The sequence below is a fragment of the Marmota flaviventris genome, chromosome 1, assembly GCF_047511675.1.
Source record: "Marmota flaviventris isolate mMarFla1 chromosome 1, mMarFla1.hap1, whole genome shotgun sequence".
Lineage (NCBI taxonomy): Eukaryota > Metazoa > Chordata > Mammalia > Rodentia > Sciuridae > Marmota > Marmota flaviventris.
Genome location: NC_092498.1, coordinates 169,171,969 through 169,195,062, shown reverse-complemented (window position 1 = coordinate 169,195,062; position 23,094 = coordinate 169,171,969). Strand labels below are relative to the sequence as shown.

The 23,094-nt window shown below is 33.9% G+C and overlaps 1 protein-coding gene across 2 annotated transcripts in view; it reads right to left on the bottom strand.

Moving 5' to 3' along the window:
- The window catches only part of Appl1 (adaptor protein, phosphotyrosine interacting with PH domain and leucine zipper 1), a 50,503-nt gene that overhangs the window by 10,503 nt on the left and 16,906 nt on the right, over nucleotides 1–23,094 (bottom strand). The window contains exons 3-14 of one of the 2 annotated variants that reach the window (XM_027921561.2): nucleotides 22,324–22,383; nucleotides 21,746–21,817; nucleotides 18,482–18,569; nucleotides 16,882–16,923; nucleotides 16,270–16,328; nucleotides 11,845–11,991; nucleotides 9,911–9,993; nucleotides 8,814–8,972; nucleotides 6,720–6,908; nucleotides 4,309–4,351; nucleotides 2,639–2,695; nucleotides 400–491 (exon numbers count right to left, since the gene is read on the bottom strand). In XM_027921561.2, the coding sequence (XP_027777362.1) occupies nucleotides 400–491; nucleotides 2,639–2,695; nucleotides 4,309–4,351; nucleotides 6,720–6,908; nucleotides 8,814–8,972; nucleotides 9,911–9,993; nucleotides 11,845–11,991; nucleotides 16,270–16,328; nucleotides 16,882–16,923; nucleotides 18,482–18,569; nucleotides 21,746–21,817; nucleotides 22,324–22,383 (1,091 nt within the window). The remainder of the gene's footprint in view (nucleotides 1–399; nucleotides 492–2,638; nucleotides 2,696–4,308; nucleotides 4,352–6,719; nucleotides 6,909–8,813; nucleotides 8,973–9,910; nucleotides 9,994–11,844; nucleotides 11,992–16,269; nucleotides 16,329–16,881; nucleotides 16,924–18,481; nucleotides 18,570–21,745; nucleotides 21,818–22,323; nucleotides 22,384–23,094) is intronic. The other variant, XM_071618855.1, reaches the window with a different exon arrangement.

Below are 23,094 nucleotides of genomic sequence, written 5' to 3'. Positions count from 1 at the left end.
AAGCACAAAGGAAAACAAGAAAGCACTGCCTTTAGTTTTCTTTTGGAAATTGAACAAACTATGAAAAAAAACTGTTTTAACTCAATGAGACAGTAAAGCAAATTTCAATAAAAACACAATCCCAAATCATAGGTACCTAACAACAGACTTCTTTCTTTTCAATTATTAAACTAAAAAAAATCACCTCTATCTAGAGATTTAGTTGAAAACACTAAGGAAATTTGAAATCATCATTTACTTAGCACTCTTACTGATGAATTTACCATTCTGAAGATAGACTTTCTCTGTTGTTAAGGGAACTATTTATTAATGTTACGTAGCACTGCTAAAATCAAAGTGCTCATGAAGACTTTAAATAGCCCATATAGTTCTTTAAATAACTCAAGTGTGGTAACTTACCCTGCTGGCCGCAGATTCTCATGCCTCTGCTGAAAAGAAGGGGAAGGAGTAACAGCTTCCAGAGCTGACTGATTTACTCGTGCAGCAGTTTCCTATTGTGATTTTTTTTAAAGGACAAATATTAGTCTTATGAGAAACCAAATATTTGAACATAATTCTGAATTGTCAGAAGGCTTCTGAGTTACACTAAAATATGAAGTAAAACTTCTAAAGTAGTTCTACGTTGTCTTCTCTTACTATTATGGCATAAAACTATAAACTAAAGTTTCCTATTGCTTCTTATAATCTAAAAAAAGTATGATTACTCTCTACTAATATGTATAATGTGTAAAATATTGGTTTTTCTACAAATTTTTAACTACTAAGTATCTTTAATTAAGATTTGTAATGCTAGAACCAAGCAGTCACTAGCACTATGGACATTCAATACATTTGTTGAACACAGGAATTTAGAAGGTATAGGAAATTTCACAAAATGAGTTATTATTTTGTAACTTTGCTGGTAAAGTTTTCATAATATATTTATATTCAGAAATATCTATAAGCTTATTAATTTATAAAGTTATCATGGATATTTTCAAAACTTTAAAGTGAGAAAGATTTCTAGTATTATTACTTTTTTTTTTTTTTGTACTGGGGATTGAACTCAGGGACACTTAACCACTGAACCACATCCCAGCCCTTTTTTTACATTTTATTTAGAGATAGGGTCTCACTGAGTTGTTTAGGGCCTCGCTAAGTTGCTGAGCTGGCTTTGAACTTGAGATCTTTCTGCCTCTGCCTTTCAAGTTGCTGGGATTACAGGCATGCACCACCATGCCTAGCTCTAGTAGTATTTTAACTTATTATTTACTTAAAATACCAGCTACATGAAAATGATATTTAGAGATCTGCTTCAATGCGTAAATAGTCAGTGTTATTCTATACACACTTAAAAAAAGTAATGATGTTAAATTTCATGTTTTTACCACAAACAAAATGGTCATTAAGGGCTACAGTTTGTAGCTCAGTAGTAGAATGTTTACACAAGCATGTGCAAGGATAAAATTTCTAGGAAGGAAGGAAGGAAAAGGAAAAAGAGAAGGAAGGTAGGGAGGAAGGAAAGGGAAGAGGAAAAGTAAGGAAGGGAGGGAAGGGAGGAAGGAAGAAAGAAAAACTTTAAATTAGGAAAACAACAAAACAGTTTTCTATTTCTGTGCCTCACTGCAAAAATACAAATATTATAATGGCACAAATTGATCCAAATTGCTATTCTCCTTAATATAGATATTATAATTCTGGATTACCTGAAAATATTAACAATTAGAGTTCTGATAATTGGCAAGAAAAAACTCTAAGTCTGAATTATTCAAATCTAATTGTATTCCCTAGGCAATAATAAATAATTCAATTTGCTTTTGGGGGGATTGGGAGGATACTGGGGATTTTAACACAGGGGCACTTTACCACTGAGCTGTATCTCCAGCCCTTTTTATTTTCAGATAAGGTCTCATTGCTTAGGTCCTCCCTAAATTGATGAGGTTGGCCTTGAACTTTCAATCCTCTGATCTCAGCCTCCAGAGTCATTGGGATTACAAGCATGTGATATCACACCCAGCTTTAATTTGCATATTATTTTTTGTTGTTCCAAAGTTACTTTATAAGAAGAAAAAGTTATATTGGCAGGAAATCAAGTTACTAAAATCAAAGGTTTTGTTTTCAGTTAGTATTGATTAAAAAAAAAATTTTTTTTTATTAGTTGTGGATGGACACAATATTTTTATTTTTTATGTGATTCTGAGGCTCAAACCCAGTGCCTCACGCGTGCTAGGCAAGCACTGTACCATTGAGCTACAAACCCAGTCCCTAGTGTTTTGTTTTTGTTTTTTGCAATACTGGGAATTGAACCCAGGGGTACACTCGCAGCACTCCATTCCAACCCTTTTTTTATTTGAGACAGGGTCTTTCTCAGTTGCCTAGACTAACCTCAAATTTGTGATTCTCCTGCCTCAGCTTCCAGAGATGCTGAGATTATAGCTATGCACCACCACATCTGGCACAATTTCACTACCTTTTGAAATAATTTATTGTTCTAGGAAAATCAGACACTCATAACATACATGATACAGTAAGCTACCCAAAGTCAAATTAAAAGATTATAGAACTTGAGAAATTATGACACAATTAATAGAAACCATGTAAGCCAAAGAATTATTATTCAATTGTACTAGATCTGGGCAACATAAAACAAAAATATTACCTCTGGATTTTCACTTAAGTATATTTGTTTAGATATATTGTTTATTGTACAAATCCACTGCAAAAGGAAAAAACAGAAAAATATGATTAATTTTTTTCAACAAATTTCTAAAGGACAATGTTCAATAAGCAACTAAATAAAAGTTTAATTAGAATAAATATATAATCTTCTTTAATAAGAAAACACCTTGGAACCGGAGGGAGTAGAGGTGGTAGAACACATAATAATTTACCACATACAAGGCCCTGGGCTCAGTCCCCAGCACCAAAAACAAAACAAAAAACACCTGGCATAACCATGTGCACATAAGAGAACATTCACATTTATAATTTTAAAGGTCCTAAATTTATTTCACACAGAAAATAAAAAGTATAGCAATTGTGTTAAATTATTATTTAATAATCTATATCTTTTTATATTACTCCCACCCTTAATCCCCACCAGACAACACAGTCTGAACTCTGATATCCTAATTCAAAAATTGAGAGATAAATATCTTTCTGGTGAAAAAAAAAAAAAAAAAATATATATATATATATATATATATTTTTTTTTTTTTAAATATTTAATTTTTAGTAATATTTTAAAAGAAATAATTTTTACTAATTTTACATCACACCAGGAAATGTAAATTGGCAAATGTTAAGCATGCATATATATATATAAAATCTCCCTTCTTTCAACATAGAAAACACTCTCTGTTCTACAACTTCTGTTTCACTCTCAAGAGGATCCCAGTGCCTGATGGGCCTCATTAAACTAAACTAATATATTGTTTGGTAAACCATGCAGAGGGCAGAGATATTTATCTGTGTTCCTCAGGCACCAAAAACAAGTTTTAATGTGAATTCTTTCCCAGGAAAAATAAATAAAAGTAGATCTCTACATAATTTCCAACTTTATCTTACAATACAATTATAATTAGATAAAAAGTCTCAAAATCAAGTTATGCTGCATTTTCACGGAAGAATATTTCACAAGGTAAAGTTTTTGTTTTGTTTTTAAATATTTATTTTTTTATTTATTTTTAGTTTTCAGCGGACACAACATCTTTGTATGTGGTGCTGAGGTTCGAACCCGGGCTGCACGCATGCCAGGCAAGCGCGCTACCGCTTGAGCCACATCTCCAGCCCTATACAAGGTAAAGTTTTTGAAGTATCAGTTCTTAGTAGTACCTTACCTCCTTTTTGGTGTACTAGTAATAAAAATGGAGCCAAAACTAAAAGCATTGTGAGGAAGAACAGAGACTCCCAAATTTTCGTTTTTCTATCTTTCATTTCCCCAAGGTTTTAATTTTTCATTGTGTTCTGCCATGCCACATCTGCTGCTACTATGTTCTTAGAGCAGCAAATAGCATCTCAAGGGATTGGTATGAGAAGAGAATAAATTAAACTGTTACCACATGATACTGACAGCCTACCAGAAGACAACAGACACAAGGTTGTTGCTGAATTTGAGCCTTTAAGATGGCAGAGACATGATCTTTAAGGCGTCTCCAACTATAAAATTCTATGAGAAACTTAAGAATACTGCTTTGGAACAAGACTTGAAAAATAAACATTTTTAAATTTAACTAGGGTTTTCCAAAATTTGTATAATGGACAATTAGTATGTTTTGTCCTCAGAAAAGTATTTTTAAATGTTGCTGAAGAAATTAACTAAACTTTTACCTCTTCATGGTCTTTTTTACTCTCTGCTTGCAAAATTGAAGATCTGAAGAAAAATAAAAGAAAAAAGTTTCAGCCTTAACTTTTTAAAAGAAAAAGAAAAAAACAAACACCACAACCAAGAGTATTTTAGGAAAGGAAAACCACCAAAGGCATTAGGACTAATACTTTTAACAACTCTAATTTTGGCTATCTATGCAAGATGTGCCAAAATGGAAATAGGCACTGATCCTAGAAAGATAAGACCATGAAAGTACACTTTAAGACAATACATTTCAAACTTCTGGTGTTTATCATATATCAGTGATCCTACATTAATATCTTAATGTGCATAAATACAGGGGGAAAATGACTTTTATGAAATCCAGGGAAAATACTAACTTCATTATTGATAGTTTCTCCTTTAATAGAGTTAAATAAAAATTTCAACATATGATTCACAGCAATATTTGGCTTTTCAAAATAACTGTTAATACTTTATTTTTTTAATTTTATTTTTAATATTTATTTTTTAGTAATATTTTAAAAGAAATAATTTTTACTAATTTTACATCACACCAGGAAATGTAAATTGGCAAATGTTAAGCATTAGCAAAAAACTAAAAATATAAAAATTTAAGTACTGTTAATAACATTAACAATTTGGTGATTTCAATAAACGAACATAGGGACGCCTAGTGTGATAACACACAGAATTGGCATTCACTGTATGTTTGTAGAAGGAATATTAAACCATTTAATGAATATGAACTACAAACATTTTGGTAGAAGACAGTGTGCCATAAATGTCTTTTTGTTAAGGGGTAAAGGTTGAATTTATTTACTTATTTTCATAATTTTTTTTCCACCAAGCAACTGGGCAACTAGTCTTCCACTAAGCCACATCCCTAACCCCATAATATATTAATGTGCATAAATATAGGAGGGAAAATGACTTTTATGGAATCCAGAGGCTGCTCCAAAAGTTAAGAAAGCTCAATGGTCAATTTTTTTTTATATATTTTTTTTTAGTTGTTGATGGACCTTTATTGTATTTATATGTGGTGTTGAGAATTGAACCCAGTGCGCCTCACACATGCTTAGGCAAGCATGTCTGAGCTACAACTCCAGCCCTTCAATGGTCAATATTTTAATTACATAGGGGAAAAAAAAAAAAAAAAATCACAGCTACCCTAAGTATCTATCCTTAGGAAAATGTTTAAAATATAATATCTGTCCTTAAAAAGATTAATGTAGCCATTATGAAATGTTTTTATAAGTAATGTACATCACAATATTTCTTCACTTATTAAAAAAAATGTATTCAGGATAAAAACTGGAAGGCAACAAACAAAAAAGCTAACTGTTGCTTCTTGTTAATGAGATTACATCCCCCCCACCATACTCTTTTTTTCTCTGTACTTTTCAGAAATTGTGTTCTAAACACTACTATAGATTCCTTTTTTTTTTTTTTTGGTAATACAGAGGATTTCCAGGGCACTTAACCACTGAGCCATATCCCCAACCCTTTCTTATATTTTAAGATAAGGTCTTGCTAAGTTGCTCTGAACTCACAATCCTCCTGCCTCAGCCTTCCGAACTGCTGCCCCACTGTACCTGACTAGATTCTCATTTAATAGAAAGATAATAGAATTTTTCTTAGGGGCATAATAAATATTAATGGAGAAAATAATCCGATCAGGAGTATATGATTAACATTTAAAAATAACACTATTGTTAGCATCTATCATATGCTGGTCACACACATGCTAGATTTCTATTCCTCTCAATTTATAAAGTAGAAATTACAACTCCCTACCTACATTTTACATGTAGAAAAATGGAGATCAGAAGGGTTAAGGAACTCATCTAAGATCAGAGAGTAATGAATCCAGGCTTTGATCTTTGCAACCGCACACTTGATACTCTTAATTAACTTGGGCTGTCTTCCCCATAGAATGCGGGATTTTCAGTGACCAGTCTCTTAACATGGAATCATGGTATTTACCATTTAACCTGGTTTCAACAACCTCAAAGAAATAATTTAATGATGTTAAAAATTAAAATTCAACTCATTTCTATAAGATTAAAAAGCAAACTATCTTAGCAGGGTGCAGTGGCACATGCTTAGTAATATCACCAACTTAGAAGGCTGAGTCAGGGGGATCAAGTTTGAGGTCAGAGGTCAGTCTGGGTAACTTTGTGAGACTCTGTTTCAAAATAAAAAAATTTAAAAGGGCTGGGGATGTAGCTCAGTGGATGAGCACCTCTGAGTTTAATCCCCAGTGTTCCGGGCAGGATGCGGGGGAAGCAAATTATCATAATATATATGCTGAGTCTAAAATGTTCATGACATTTCTGGATAAAAAGGAATTATCCTGCATTTCAGTAATTTAAAATATTATAAATTTTATTAATAGTAGAAAAATACCAACTTTTTCCCATCAAAAGAGGTGATCTGAAAACAGTATCGCCTGTCTTCACAGTCCACAGCCATCACTGAACAGTTGTCTATGTCCATGGCCAGGCCTCCTGCTACATCGCCACGGGCTTGACTCATTAAGTTTCCACCCTGTGTGAAGTAAAACTGTCTATCCCAGGTAGACGACACCAAGCCTGTTTTACTAAATGAAGAGAATACATTCATACTTTAATAATGACATACCTAAAATCACCTTATCATCCAGAAACAAGATAAAGCATGTTACAAAGAACCAGCTTGCAAAAAAGTTACCAGAGTGCAAAGAAAATATAAACATCGGTTTTTCAGTCTCCTAAAACGAATTTACTCATATTGACTCGCTCATGTGAATGTACCTTTTCCAAAATAAGGCTGGAAATTATCAAATTGCAGCTATGTAATCATGGTCCATAAAAAGTAAGTTATATTTCAATATTCAAAAGAGATAAATTCAAAACAAAAGAAGAATTTATTTTATTCTTAGGGTTAACCCATTTCATCCTATCTTCAGGTGAAAACTAAAATTTGACTTGATTTTGTAATTATATATAAAATACGATAAATGACATTAACAGCACTCATATTATAATAGATTTAAACTTAAATTGGTTTCATTTTTTAATTCCAAATTATTCAATAAATATTTATTCAATAAATTCAATATTCAATAAATAAATTCAATTATTCAATAAAGATCTATTCAATAAATTCAAATTATCCAATAAATATCATGACAGATTAGGCCCCAACTTCCTTAACAAGACTCCTAAAGCACAAGAAATAAAATCAAGAATCAATAATTGGGATGGATTCAAACTAAAAAGCTTCTTCTCAGCAAAAGAAAGAATAAGGTGAAGAGAGAGCCTACATTTTGGGAGCAATTATTGGCCACAGACACACATCAGATAAAGCACTAATCTCCAGGATATATAAAGAACTCAAAAAAAAAAAAAAAAAACCAAACAATCTAATCAATAAATGGGCTAAGGAGCTGAACAGACACTTCACAGAAGAAGATATACAATTGATCAACAAATATATGAAAAAATGTTCAACGTCTCTAGTAATTAGAGAAATGCAAATTAAAACTAAGATTTCATCTCACACCAGTCAGAATGGCAGATATCAAGAATACAAATAACAGTAAGTGTTGGTGATGATGTGCGGGAAAAGGCACATTCACACACTGGTTGTGCCAATTTGGAGTACCACCAGCAATCTGGAATGCAGTTTGGAGATTCCTTAGAAAACTTAGAAGGGAACCAACATTTGACCCAGCTATCCCATTCCTTGGTCCATACTGAAAGGACTTAAAATCAGCAAACTATAGTAATGCAGCCACATCAATGTTTATAGCAGCTCAATTCACAACTGTTGAACTAACCTAGATGCCCTTCAATAGATGAATGGATAAAGAAACTGTGGTATATAAACACAAAGGAATTTTACTCAGCAATAAAAGAGAATAAAATTATGGCATTTGCAGGTAAATGGATGCAGTTGGAGAATGTCATGCTAAGTGAAGTAAGCCAATCCCAAAAACCAAAGGCCAAATGTTCTCTCTGATAAGTGGATGCTGATCCGTAATGGCAAAAATGGAGGAACTATGATTGGGCAAAAGGAAGGGAGGGGAGATACGGGGCAAAGGGGCAGGAAAGATGGTTGAATGAGATGAACATCATTACCCTAGGTACATGTATGACTGCACATATGGTGCAACACTACATCATGTACAACCAGAGAAATTTGTGCTGCAATTGTGTAGAATGAATCAAATGAATCAAAATGCATTCTGCTGTCATATACACCCAATTAGAACAATAAATTTTTCTTAAAAATCCACATTATTCAATAACTATCTAGGTAGAAAGGTTTTCATTCATGTACCTTATCAACAAGTTCACATAAATACTAACATCACTAAAAAGGTTCAACCTCTAATAAAATCAAAACAATTTGGCAGGATATATTATATTGATAATACCAAATTAATATTTTATATATATATATATATATATATATATATGTAAGATGATATACAATGCATGAAAATAACTAGTTTTCTTACTTTCTAGCATTAAGGTATCCAGCCTTTCGGGTTAAGTTTCGATTAACAGGAAATTTTGTGGGGTCTGGGTCAGGCACATATAAAGGGTCACTGGCTACTTCCAAATCCTCTATTGTCTGCTGCATGGTCTCTACATCACTGTCCATTTCCCTGCGAACACTAACAGAACAGAATATTTACAGCAAGCCACACCAACAAAGAACTTCTTACCAATCATGTTTACCTGTATATTTGTTTTGTACATATTTTTTAAAAAGAGATAATCTGTGGCACAGGTGGTTAAAGCGACATAAATGCATTTTCTACAGCTTTACATTTTAGATATTTTGGAAACAATACTAAATTCAAAACTAATGAAGTTACACTGAAAGCCTGACTTCTGTCTTATGTCTTAAAAACAGTATTTATTTTTTCAGAGCTGGGGATGTAACTCAGTGGTGTAGCACTTGCCTAGCATGCATAAGGCCCTGGGTTTGATCCTCAGGACAGGAAAAAAAATCATTTTCATTTTTATCTCTCTCCATACCTCAGAATGATCACATTACTGCTCAGACTTTTGAACCTGATCAGAATGTAGAACAATGTTTTCTCTCTCTCAGGTTTCATGGCTTGGAAAACGACATTTAATTAGTAATATCCCAAGCAATCCCCACAATTTGGAGTTTAAAGATAATTTCACTTACAATTAATTATTATTATAAGTCTGTTTTATTCAGACATAAAAGCTAGTTCTGTATCATTAAAATTACTGTCAAATTTGACACAGTTATAAAATTCAGTTTACATTCTAGGGAAAAGATGATTTAAAAAACCAAGAAGAATCCATAAGCTGTGGGAGAAACACTCTCAAGTTAGGGAAAATACTTCCTCAAGAAATTAAGTTGTGGGGCTGGAGTTGTGGCTCAGTGGTAAGAGCACTTGCCTAGCATGTGTGAGGCCCTGGGTTTGAGTCTCAGCACCACATATAAATAAAATAAAGGTCTTTAAAAAAAAAAAGAAAGAAAAGAAATTAAGTTGTAAGTATTTTTAAGTTATAGCATTTAGCCGTTAACTTATTCACATCATTTCATTTTCAATTTTAAGGGAAAAATACTTACTTCTGTACACTTGTTCCAATATTAGCTAAAAATTCTTCCAACTGTTCATTGAGATTTTCAGAACCCATCTTAAAGAAACTTATCTGGGGAAGAGGAGGAATGGAGGATCAAACAACACAAACATACATAAAAGAATACTTCAGTCAATCACATAAAAAAAATCTCTAAGATACATGGTTAAATAAAAACCAAAGGATTATTCCATTTGTGTAATACAGGTTTCAGTTTACAACTTCTACTACGCAAAGAGTCACTGAGAATATTTAAGTGAACAAATTATTTATATATATATATATATATATATATATATATATATATATACACACACACACACACACACACAAACTGATATATGCTAAACAATTTATGAAAATGAAAATAAATTTTGAAGCATTTTCAAACAAATCATATAGATAAACTATTTCATATTTACTACAAAGATAAGTTTTAAATCTGAGGAACAGAAAATACTCTTAAAACTGAAGGATCTTCAAATTTCTTTAAACCCCTGATTTTTTTTTTTTTTTAATATTTATTTATTTTGTAGTTTTCGGTGGACACAACATCTTTGTTTGTATGTGGTGCTGAGGATTGAACCCGGGCCGCACGCATGCCAGGTGAGCGCGCTACCGCTTGAGCCACATCCCCACCCCTAAACCCCTGATTTTTAAGGGACTGACATACTATATCACCCCAAACTCAGTTTCCTAGCATCCTTCCTGATGCACGTCTCTTTGGGCACTTGAGAGTTCATCTATTACTTTAAACTCAGAAAGTGTACAAGGAACATGGGACACACAAATTTGTTCACTCTCTTTCAGATCTATTATGAAGCAAGGAGGGGTAGAATAGCAATAGATATAACTTTGGAATTCATTTAGCTTCTGCTTTCTATCCCCAACTGTGGTGTACAGGGTCTAAATATAACGTAAATGGTATCATTTAGTCCAAAATATTGAAATCTTTATTACTTTTTAAAACCCAAACACACTGGGCACAGTTGATATGCCCAGAATCCCAATTACTTGATAGGATGAGGCAGGAAGATAGCAAGTCTGAGGCCACCCTGGGCAACTTAGAAAAAACCCTGTCTCAAAATAAAATAAAAAGGGTTAGGGATGTAGATCAGTGATAACAGCACTTGCCTAGCATGCATGTGTCCATGGATTTGATCCCTAGCACTATGCAAATAAATAAATGAAGAAAACCAAGACACAAATGAGTATGTTAAGAATAGTTTATGGGGCTGGGATTGTGGCTCAGAGGTAGAGCGCTCACCTAGCACGTGCAAGGCCCTGGGTTCGATCCTTAGCACCACATAAAAATAAATAAAATAAAGGTATTATGTCCAAGTACAACTAAAATATACATATTTTTTAAAAAACTGATCAGGGGGGCTGAGGTTGTGGCTCAGCGGTAGAGCGCTCCCCTAGCACGTGTGAGACTCTGGCTTTAATCCTCAGCACCACCACATAGAAATAAAAATAAAGATATTGTGTCCAACTACAATTAAAAAATTTTTTTTAAAAGAACAGTTTATAATACATTTAATAATTTAATATAAATACCAAGCTTGACACAAAGCTTTTTTTGGTGGGGTGTGGGTACCAAGGATTTAACTCAGGGGCACTTGACCACTGAGCCACATCCTCAGTCCTATTTTGTATTTTATTTAGAGACAGGGTCTTACTGAGTTGCTTAGTGCCTCGCTTTTGCTAAGGCTGGCTCTGAACTCATGATCCTTCTGCCTCAGCCTCCTATGCCACTGGGATTACAGATGTGTGCCTTAATGTAAAGCTTTTCAGTTATACCAAAACAGCACAGGAGTTGAGGATTTAGCACAGTGGTAGAGCACTTGTCTAGCACATGCAAGATCCTAGGTCTCAATCCTCAGCACCATGAAAAATATATATATATATATATATAGTATTTACCTGAGCTTGCATGTACCCAAGTAGAGGTTCTAACAATGCTATCTTCTTCTTGTATTGAAGAGTATTTAATGCACAAAAATAATGCATCATGGTCTGGTGCTGTTTTTTTCTGGAAGTATACACATCTTCTGTTACTTCATATTTCACCTTTGAATGAAAAGATTTAAAAAATAGTATTATTTCCTTATATTTATCTCTCTATTTATTTATTTATTTATTGTGGTGCTGGGAGTTGAACCCAGGGCCTTGTGCATGTGAGGCAAGCAATCTAGCAACTGAGCTATATCCCCAGCCCTTATTTCCTTACTTTTAAATTATCTTCCATGGTGGCTATGGGGAAGAGCCTACCAAGGAATATATATCACTAGCAACTGAACAGTTTTCTGGTCTATTAGAAATTCTTCAACATAATAAGTTGATTTTCTTGTTTCACTACCAACCACATAATTTATAAAATGCATATTTGCATGTAACCAAGAAAGTAAATATCTAAACTAAGCATGGCAAAGAAAGTCTACATGGAGGAAAGGCACACAATGGTTTGTTACTAACTTCACCATTAGTTTTAACCTCAATCAGTTCACAGCATACATTCTCCCCTTCTGGCTCTCTCTCTACCACACTTACTCTTCTACTTGTCTTCCTTCACTTATACTTAGAATACATGTGCTCCCCTAGGTTCTTTCATTCAGACAACAAGTATTTATTGAGCATCTATTATATTAACATGCATGAGGCTCTTCTCTTTTCCTCCTCTCCTTAGAATACCTGATGAAGTACCAAGAATATTCCAAAATACCAATGACTCAGCAATCACAAATTTTTAACCCCCTGATCCTTACTCGAAAATGCCAAGGGGAAAACATCTCCAGCTGGGTTCTTTATATGTTTATGTGTGTAATATGTGTATGTGTGTATGCATTGGAAATGTACAGGTCAGTATCCTTCCCACAAAATTTGCTCTCCTACATTATTTCTTGCCTCTCTTAATTACTCCAGAAACCCTCAGTCATCCAAATAACCTAGGCATTATTTTTTTTTAATATTTATTTTTTTTAGCTGTAGATGGACACAACACAATGCCTTTATTTTTATGTGGTGCTGAGGATCGAACCCAGGTCCCGCCCATGCTAGGTGAATGCTCTACCACTGAGCCACAATCCCAGCCCCTAGGCATTATTTTTTATTCCCCCTCCTACTAAAGACCTTATCAATTCTATTTATGAAATACTTCCAAAAAGTATTCCTTCCTCTCCTCTTTCAATAACATGAGCCAAGGCCTTCATTATATCTTTACAAACTAGCTGGGTATGGTGGTGCCTTTAATCCCACTGACTCAGGAGGCTGAGCCAGGAGGATTATGAGTTCAAAGCCAGCCTTAGCAACTTAGCAAGGCTCTAAGCAACTCAGCAAGACCCTGTCTCTAATAAAATACAAAAAGGGCTGAGGATGTGGCTGAGTAGTTAATCTTCCCTGGGTTCAATCCCCAATACCCGCCCCCACCAAAAAAAAAATCTTCGCAAAGTATTCCAATTCTTCCCATTGAATTCCCTCTAGTCTCAATCTCTTCACATTTTCATTAGTGTTTTCTTCTGTAACACAACTACATCATGTTACTTATTGACAGAATTCTCTGGTGGCTGCTCACTCTAACACAGATTTCAAGGTCATTAATATACTGGCCCCAATCTACTTTACCTTCATTTCTGCCTTATCTCCCCAAACACATTCAGTGTTCCAAACATACTGTAATGATTATCTTCACACCATCATCATCATAATTATGGCTAAAATTTAGTGAAAACTTGCTATGAGACAGATACTTTGCATGCATTACCTATTTCATCTTCACAATTATTGAGATGTTTTTGATAATGAAATAGAGGCTTGCAACTAAGTAAAAGTGCATGACCTCAGGCAAATTATTGGCAGAGCTTTGTTCCCAGTCTGACTCCAGAGCCAGTGCTCTTAACCTCTGTACTATCCCAACTCTACCACATGCATCTGCAAAGGCTTTTTTTTTTTTTAAAGTAATATCCTTGTTGCAATCCCTTAACAGTGATCTTCAATGCAAATGCTACCTCCTAAAAGAATAATATTCCTGATTCACCAAAACTCTCAACATTTCAGTAAAACCTCTGTTACTGCACTTAACTGGTATTAATTCTTACTCTCATTATCCTTATACTCTGACACCTGGACTAATTGTATGCATTCACACAAAAGCCTTCAATAAAATGTGGAGTATCCACTCCTGTCCTCCAGGAGCCTACTCATATTGTTCTCTCAAGGTACCCCACATACAGCTTGTCATACAGTAGGTACCCAATACATTTAAAAAAAAAAAAATTTAGTTGCAGATGGATACAATACCTTTATTTATTTATTTATTTTTATGTGATGCTGAGGATCGAACCCACTACCTCACACATGCTAGGCAAGCGTTTTACCACTAAGCCACAACTACAGCCCCTCAATACATTTTTTAAAACATTTTTTTGTTGTAGATGTACACAATATCTTTGTTTTATTTATTTATTTATTTTATGTGGTGCTGAGGATCGAACCCCAGCCTCCTTCAATATATTTTTAAAAAATATTTGTTTTTTAGTTGTAGTTGGACACAATACCTTTATTTATTTATTTATTTTTATGTGGTGCTGATGATTGAACCCAGGGCCTTACACATGCTAGGCGAGCACACTACCACTGAGCCACAACCCCATCCCCAATACATCTTTAATTTTAAAAATGGTGAGAAATATTTTTTAAAAAATACTTGTGGGGCTGAGGTTGTAGCTCAGTGGTTAAGCACTTACCTCACATGGGGCACTGGGTTCAATCCTCAGCACCATGTATAAATAAATAAATAAATAAAGATGTTGTGTCCATCTACAACTAAAAAAAAAATTTAAAAATAAAATACTTGTAACAGCCAGAGGTAATGTAAAACATGCCAAATTTTATACTCTAGAGCTTTTAACTATGTCCATAAGGCAGAGTGACTAAAATGCAGATCTTGAAATGTATATACTTCATCAGTTTTTGCAGTATAAAATAATTTCTGAACTAAAATTAGAAATGGAAAGCAGATCTTTGGACTGAACTTTGTGTGAGAAACATTTTCTTTATTGTCACAGTGACTGTTACATAGTGTTATGGTTTAGCTATAAGGCATTTCCCCAAAAGTTCATGTGTGAAATAATGCAAGAAAGTTCAGAGGTGAAATGATTGGGTTATGAGAGCTTTAATGAACTCAGTGCATTAATCCTCTGATGAGAAGTAATCCGGGTGGAAACTGCAGGCAATTAGGGTGTGGCTGGAGGAGGTGGGTCCCTAGGGACATGCCTTTGGGAAGGGCTCTCTCTCTTTGCTTCCTGGTGCCATGTCCCCAACAGCTCTCCTCTATCCTACTCTTCCACCATGATGTTGTCCCTCACCTGTAGCCCCAACGAATGGAGTTGGCCTTCTATAGACTGAGATCTCTAAAACTGTGAGCCTCAAAATAAATTTTTCCTTCGCTGGGGTTGTAGCTCAGCAGTGGAGCATTTGCCTAGCACATGCGATGCCCTGGGTTTGATCCTTAGCACCACATAAAATAAATAAATAAAATAAAGGTATTGTGTCCACTACAACCAAAAAGTAAATTAAAAATAAATAAAGTTTTCCTCCTCTAACTGTTCTTGTCAGGTCTTTTGGTTATAGCAGTGAAAAGGCTGACTAAAACATATAGTAAGTCATACTCAGTTGTGGATTCCCACAAGTAGTTACTGTGCCTCTCTGGGCAGCTGCAACCAAGACTGCAGACACCAAGTCCTAGGCACAGATATCTCAACTCACTCTCAAGCATCCAATAAGGCCTACACATCAAACCTTGGATTAGGCACTGGAGAGAGCTGATTTTAAGGAGCACTCAGCTGATATTGCTAATATGCTGTTCTTTAATCTTTACTTGAATGTTTTTCTCTTCAAATATAAGGTAATATTTCTAGAAATTCACTCCTTGAGGACAAATATTCCCAGTAAATGAAGAGGGCCTCATAATAACTTCATTGGAATTGGGTCTTTAACAATTCAACTTTTTGATTACTGTGTCTCATTTCTATATACATGGCCAAATGAAAACAGAACATATGCAATGTTATCAAAATACAAAGCGAAAAGAGGCAATGTTATATATTGATCATCATTTACACATTTATGTTCATGATTTATCAAATTCTGGCAGAAGGAAAGTATTTCATTTAGAGACTAAAAATTATCAGAAAGGTTTTTGAATAGCTAACAGGAAAAAATAAAGTAGGAGCAGGAGCAGTATAGCAAAACATACAAATCAACTACTGACTATTTTTAAACTGGGAACACCGAACCACCTAATGAAATCATCATTAATTGTGATACTGAAGGAGTAAGTACGTATCACACCTTGTCATTTTCTCTTTTTTTTGACAATCGGCTATATCTGTTAATTGCAGCATCATGATCTGGAAAGCAGAAATGAGTGTTAACAATAATACAATAGTATTTTACAAAAGGTATAAATACTTCAAATAGTCTTCACATCTGCATCTTTCGGCATATACTAAAGTAAGGAAAAAATTCCCTATCACCTGATAAGAATGTTCAAAATTTCCCCACAGCCAAATTTTCCTGTAAACTATGTGTCTACTTAATCTAACTAGTATATGAAAGCAACATTTAATTCCAAGGAAACAATAATCCACTAAAAGTTTTTCAAAGTATTTTAGTTCAAAAACAGCAAATGCTCATTAAAGAAATACTGGAATATATACAAAAATAGGAAGGTAAAATACTGTATCACCTCTTTAGGCATTATAAAGATAATAAACTAAAAGATGTAACTGTCTTTACAATTATTTCTTATAAATAGCATATTTAAGTAACAACATTGATATAAATAATGACCACAAACTTTTAATTACACTCATTTTTTTTAACTATTACAAAGAATCACCCATGATATTACACTGATAAATGCATCAATAAAATAAATAATGTAAAATATTCAGGGCTTACCGTTACTAGCGATCTGAAACACTTCTTTTAATGTCAGTATTTCTGAAAAAGTTTAAAAGAATAATTTCAGCTTAACATATTTATAAAATACCTTTATTAAAGTTTGTTTATAGGGTTGGAGATATAGGTCAGTGATAGGGTGCTTGCTTAGCGTGAATGAGACCCTGAGTTCAATCCCTAGCACCACAAAAAAAAAAGTTTGCTTGCAAAGCAATAAATGCTACTTCAGTTATAATTAAAACTCTAAATAGTATTTTATACTTCCACATTCAAAGTAAAAAAAAAAAAAATCACTGTGTTTCGGCTAGTCTGGTATATTTACCATCATTAGCAACACTTACACTTCCAGAAAATCTACTTGTCACAAATTAGTAATATGACACAAATTTTAAAACCCATTACAAATACTAAGACAAGTAAATATTTTGACTCAGTACCAGTATCTAGATATTTACTAATTTGGTTTTTGGATATAGGACTCTAATAATTTCAAATGCTGAATGAGAAACAAAGCACATTTTATCAATAAGATAATGCCATTCAGTACCCTTAGACTGTGAGAAAATAATTCTTATTTCTTGACCTTGGAGATGTCCATTTTTGAGCATCATTGCAATTATTAACTCCATCTCTAAAATCCATTGGTCTTTATTCCATCTTAAACACTTTACCATTCACTGACACATTAGTTCAAATTTTTTTCCCTATTTTGGAAATAAGCCTGTATGAGAGTTTAAAAATTATAATAAGAGCCAATTCTATAAAACTCTCCTTTTATCATCTAGTAACCCTAAATTGGCAAAAAAAAAAAATAACCACAAACTACTAAGTCATAGGTTGTTAGATGTGCTGGCATCCCTACCTTCTGCTATGCCCATACAAACCTCTATACTCTGTGCCACTATCCTAATCCAGGTCTTGGTTATACCTCATTGAACCCTCACAACTTCTTAGTCCATTCTCCTACACACCAAATCCACACAATCCCATCCTCCAAATACAAAAGGATTATGGCTCTTTACTACTAAAAGACCTCCATTGGCTTCTCTTTGTTCATAAACTCAAGTCCAACATCTTTAGCATAATCTAGTTCCATCTAATTCTAGATTTATCTGCTGCCTTGCCCTGACACATTCAACACTGCAGTCACACTGAATTTCTTATCCTCAAAACAAGGTGTATATATATATATCAGCCATACGTTTGTGCATTCTAGTCCCTTAACAGTGATTCTAATCCTGGCACATTTTTTCTCATTGTTCAATGTTCATGTCACATCTTTGGTGACACCTTCTTGACTCTCCTCTGAGCCCTCACAGAACCTTCTCGTTCCCTAATTAAAAGAGAGACAGTGTCCTAATTACATGTTTACCTATCTCTTTCTCTAGGATTTCTCCAGGAAAGGGATACTTTATATTAGTATTTGTCAGTATGTAGTTTAATACCTATCAAAAGCTCCTATAAATGTTTGGTGACTGATGATAGTGAAAGTGGCACAGGCAGTGGTCTGAAATGGTTTAGGTATAAAGTAAAACGCATCTTACAAGAATTGATCTTCTGGCAACTGACAAAAGTAAATACAAGCCCTTGACTTCAATACCTTTCAGATCTCTTTCTTTAAACTGGGTAATGGGGAACATCATGGCATCAGCAAGTTGAGTTGAGAGTACAGCATGACAAGAGCTAAGCTAGTAAAAGAAAGACAAAAAAGGCCAAATAACTAACAGAAACCATTTATAATTAATAAATGTCGTTATAGAGCAATCTATTTTTTAAAAAAAACTAATACATTTCACGAAAAACACTAAAATTAATGTGATACAAAGTATCATATAGCAAAAAAAAAAAAAAAAAAATCCATTTAAAACTCTTAAAAGAAAACTTAAAGTGATCCTGGACTTGGCAATGATTTTTTTTTTAATTTCTTTTTGTTCTTTTTAGTTATACATGACAGTAGAATTTATTTTGACATATTATACATACATGGAATATAACTTCCCATTCTTGTGGTTGTACATGATGTGGAGTTATACTGGTCATATATTCTACTGTCTTTCCGATTTCCATCCCACCTCCCTTACCTTTGTTCACCTTTGTCTAATCCAGGAAACTTTTATTCACCCCCACCCCCAGGTGTGTTAGCATCTACTATCAGACAGAACATTTGGCCTTTGGTATTTTGGCACTGGCTTATTTCACTTAGTGGGATAGTCTCCAGTACCATCCATTTACTAGCAAATGCCATAATTTCATTCTTCTTTATGGCTGGGTAATATTCCACTGTGTATATATACCACCTTTTCCTTATCCATTCATCTGTTGAAGAGCACCTAGGTTGGTTCCACAGCTTAAATCCTTTAGGTATGTGCCAAGGAGTGGGATAAGTGGGTCAAATATTAGTTCCATTCCAAATTTTCTAAGGAATCTCCATATTGCTTTCCAGAGTGGGTGCACCAGTTTGCAGTCCCATGAGCAATGTATGAGTGTAACTTTTTTCCTACAGTCTCTTGTCAACATTTATTATTACTTGTATTCTTGAAAATTGCCATTCTGACTGGAGTGAAATGAAATCTCAGTGTGGTTTTAATTTGGCAATGATTTCTTAGACATGATAACAAAAACACTTCAAAATAAAATATAAAATATAAATTGTACTTCATCAAAATTAAAAACTTTAATGCATCAAAGGATACTATCAAGAATGTGAAAAGGTAAACCATAGAGTGAGAGCAAATGTTTGCCAATTACTTACCTAAGTAAGAAACTTGTATTTAGAATACAGAACTCTTAAAACTCAATAATGAAAAGGCAGATAACCCAACTTAAAGTGGGCAAAGAATCTAAATAGACATTTCTCTGAAGATATACAAATGGCTGATAACCACATGAACAGATGCTCAATATCATTAAATATCAAGAAAATGCAAATCAAAATGATAATGAGATACCACATGACACCCACTTAGATGACTCTAATTTAAAAAGAAAAAGGGGGGAAAATCCATTTTTGGCAAGAACGTAGAAAAGCTAGAACCCTCCAATGTTGCAGGTGGCGATATGAAATGGAACGGGCACTGGTGAAAATTGGTGATTTCTCAGAGTTAAACATAAAGGTACATTCCAGGCCAGCCTTGGCAACTTAGCAAGCCCCTGTCTCAAAAACAAAAACATAGGGGCTGGGGAGTGGCTCAAGCGGTAGCACGCTTGCCTGGCATACGCAGGGTGCTGGGTTCAATCCTCAGCACCACATAAAAATAAAATGAAGATGTTGTGTCCACTGAAAACTGAAAAATAAATAAATAAATAAACATAAAGTTGCCATATAACCAAGCAATCCCACTCCTAGACATATACTTCAAAGAACTGAAAATGGGTGTTTGAAAAAAACCAAACTTGAATATGTATGATCACAGCAGCACTATTCATACCAGCCAAAAGGTGGAAAGAGCCAAAATATCCATAACAAACAGATAAATCAAATATTTCATGCAATACCCATACAATGAAATTTTATTCAGCCAAAAAAAGAAATGAAATGTTGACACATTACAACATGAATATACCTTTCACACATGAAAGAAGATAGACAAAAAAGTCCACAAATTATATGGGTCCTACTATATGAAATATTCAAAACAGGCAAATACATATTTGCTTTTGTTTTCTTTTTCTTTTTTTTGGTACCAGGGATTGAATCCAAGGGCATTCAATAACTAGCCACATGCCCAGTCCTTGTTATTTTTTAAGACAGAGTTTAGGTAAATTGCATAGGGTCTCACTACATTGCTGAGCCTGGCCTTGAACTTGTGATCCTCCTGCCTCAGCCTCTCAAGTCACTGGGATTACAGGTGTGCACTACCACACCTGACTCAAAACAGGCAAATCCAAAGAGACAGAAAGCAGATTAAGTGGTTACCAGGGACTGGGAAGAATAGGAAGGGAAAAGTGACGGCTTAATAGGTAGACAGTTCCTTTGGGATGATGAAAATGTTCTGGAACTAGACAGTTGTGATGGCTGCATAACATTTTGAATGCATTAAATGTCACAAGTGACAAATTCTATAGTATTTTACCATATTTTTTTAAATGAAAAACATTCCATTTCCTATAAATATTATTTCTTTACACTACTCTCCTAGGATAATATTCTGCCATAAAGAATTATTAAAATATTTTTTAAATTGGTGCTGAAGGTATATCTCAGTGGTTAAAAGCTCTTCCTAGCATATACAAGGCCCCAGGTTTATTCCCCAGTATGGCAAAAATGTGTGTGCATATGTGTGTGTGTGTGTGTGTGTGTGTATACACACATATATATACACACAAAGTATTTTCATGCAATACTAGAGAACAATTATTGAACTCTCCATACAGCTCTCACTACCTTTCTTCTTCCTACCTTCTAGGTCTGTTTTGTTTTGTTATACGATTGGTTAAAGATGACTGGTTTGAGAAACCAATAGTCAATTTCAGCTGTTTGGGATAGAAGGATTAATAAGGACTGAACAGTAAAATGTTGCTTAATGACAAAATAGAAGCCACAAAGGGCTTAGCTATAGCTCACAGCTTCACTCTTCTCTCGATGCCTACATCAAATAACAATGAAAAAAAACAAATAATACATGGACTGGGAAGAGAGAAAGCCCATCTATTGGCTTGTTCCTCAAAAACAATTTATTTTAATTAGATAAAGAAAATATTATTTTTATAAGATAGCAACCAGGATGTGGAAATAAGGTACTTCTTTAAGTTTTATAACAAAGCTTTACTCATATAATCATAATGATAAAAGTTCCCAATAAAAACCGAATAACTTGAGTAACTTAATTATAAAATAACTTATTCAAGCAAAATAAATACTTACCTCATCTATAACTTTTGAAAACTGTTGTAAAGTAGAGCTCATAACTTCATCATCACCCCCCAATGGAAAACGCTAAAAAAAAGTTAAACAAGAGATGAAATAAAGGTTCAATACTATATGACTCTTGTAACTGATAGCATCAGAATTTAAATTTTCAAGTAACTTCAGAAAATTTCTAAATTTCAAATAAGCTCCAGAAATGTCATTTTAATACAGTAATTTTCATAATTAAGAAACATTAATTTAAATGTCCACTAAGTACCCAGTGAACACATACTATGCTAGGAATTCAGTGATTTGGCATTTAGCTCCAGTTCCTCCAAAATCCCTATAATCTTGAGCAAGATTGTTTCTTCATTTGTAAAAAAATAAATAAATGAAAGGTAAACTAGATAACCTCGGTACCTAGCATTAAATCATTATAATTATCTCAACATAAGGGCTATACTGAAATCTCAATGGCATATTCTGTGAAATCAGGAAAGCTTATAGATTCTTGATGAGGAAGTCCTTATCTGTACAAATACAATATTATGGTATATTTTAAATCATGCTCTTAAATATCTGATATACGATACCTGTTTTTCATATTCTTTTAAAAGTTTCGAAGTCAGGTGTGTTGCTGCACTTAATTCATTCTATGGAAAAAGATTAGTATTCAAATTAGCAAAATATTACTTATCAAGAAAAAAGTTTTAATCAAAGATACATAGGCCACCTTTATTACTACCACTAAAGCATTTCAAAAAGAAACTCAACCATAAAAGAGAATTCAGCAAGGAATTCAGCAATGTTCTAAGTATGTGCTGCTGCTGCTGCTGCTGCTTTTCTTTGATAATAAAACTAAGCATTAAATATTTTTTTTGTAAAAAAATCTACATGCTATATTCTTTATTTTAAATTAATTTTAAAAACATCATATACAATATGAAACCATTGATACATAGGTGCATTTTTTCAATTTTGTTTTTTTAGTGTTAAATATTTTAAAAGCTAAAAAGCAACTGTACAAAGCCTTAGCAAAATCTTTAGATTCTACATAGATGACTGGTTATCATTCTCTCTAGATGCTGATGCCAGACTATAAGCATTTAATAACATACAACCAAAATATGGTTGTTGACTATTGGGCATGCTATTATATACCAATAATCCCAGTGGCTTGGGAGGTTGAGGCAGGAGGATCACAAGTTCAAAGATAGTCTCAGCAACTTAGCAAGGTTCTAAGCAACTTAGAGAGATCCTGTCACCCTGTATCAAAATAAAAAATAGATGGGCTGGGATGTGACTCAGTGGTCAGTGGTTAACTGACCCTGGATTTAATCCCTGGTACCCCCCCTCCGCCAAAA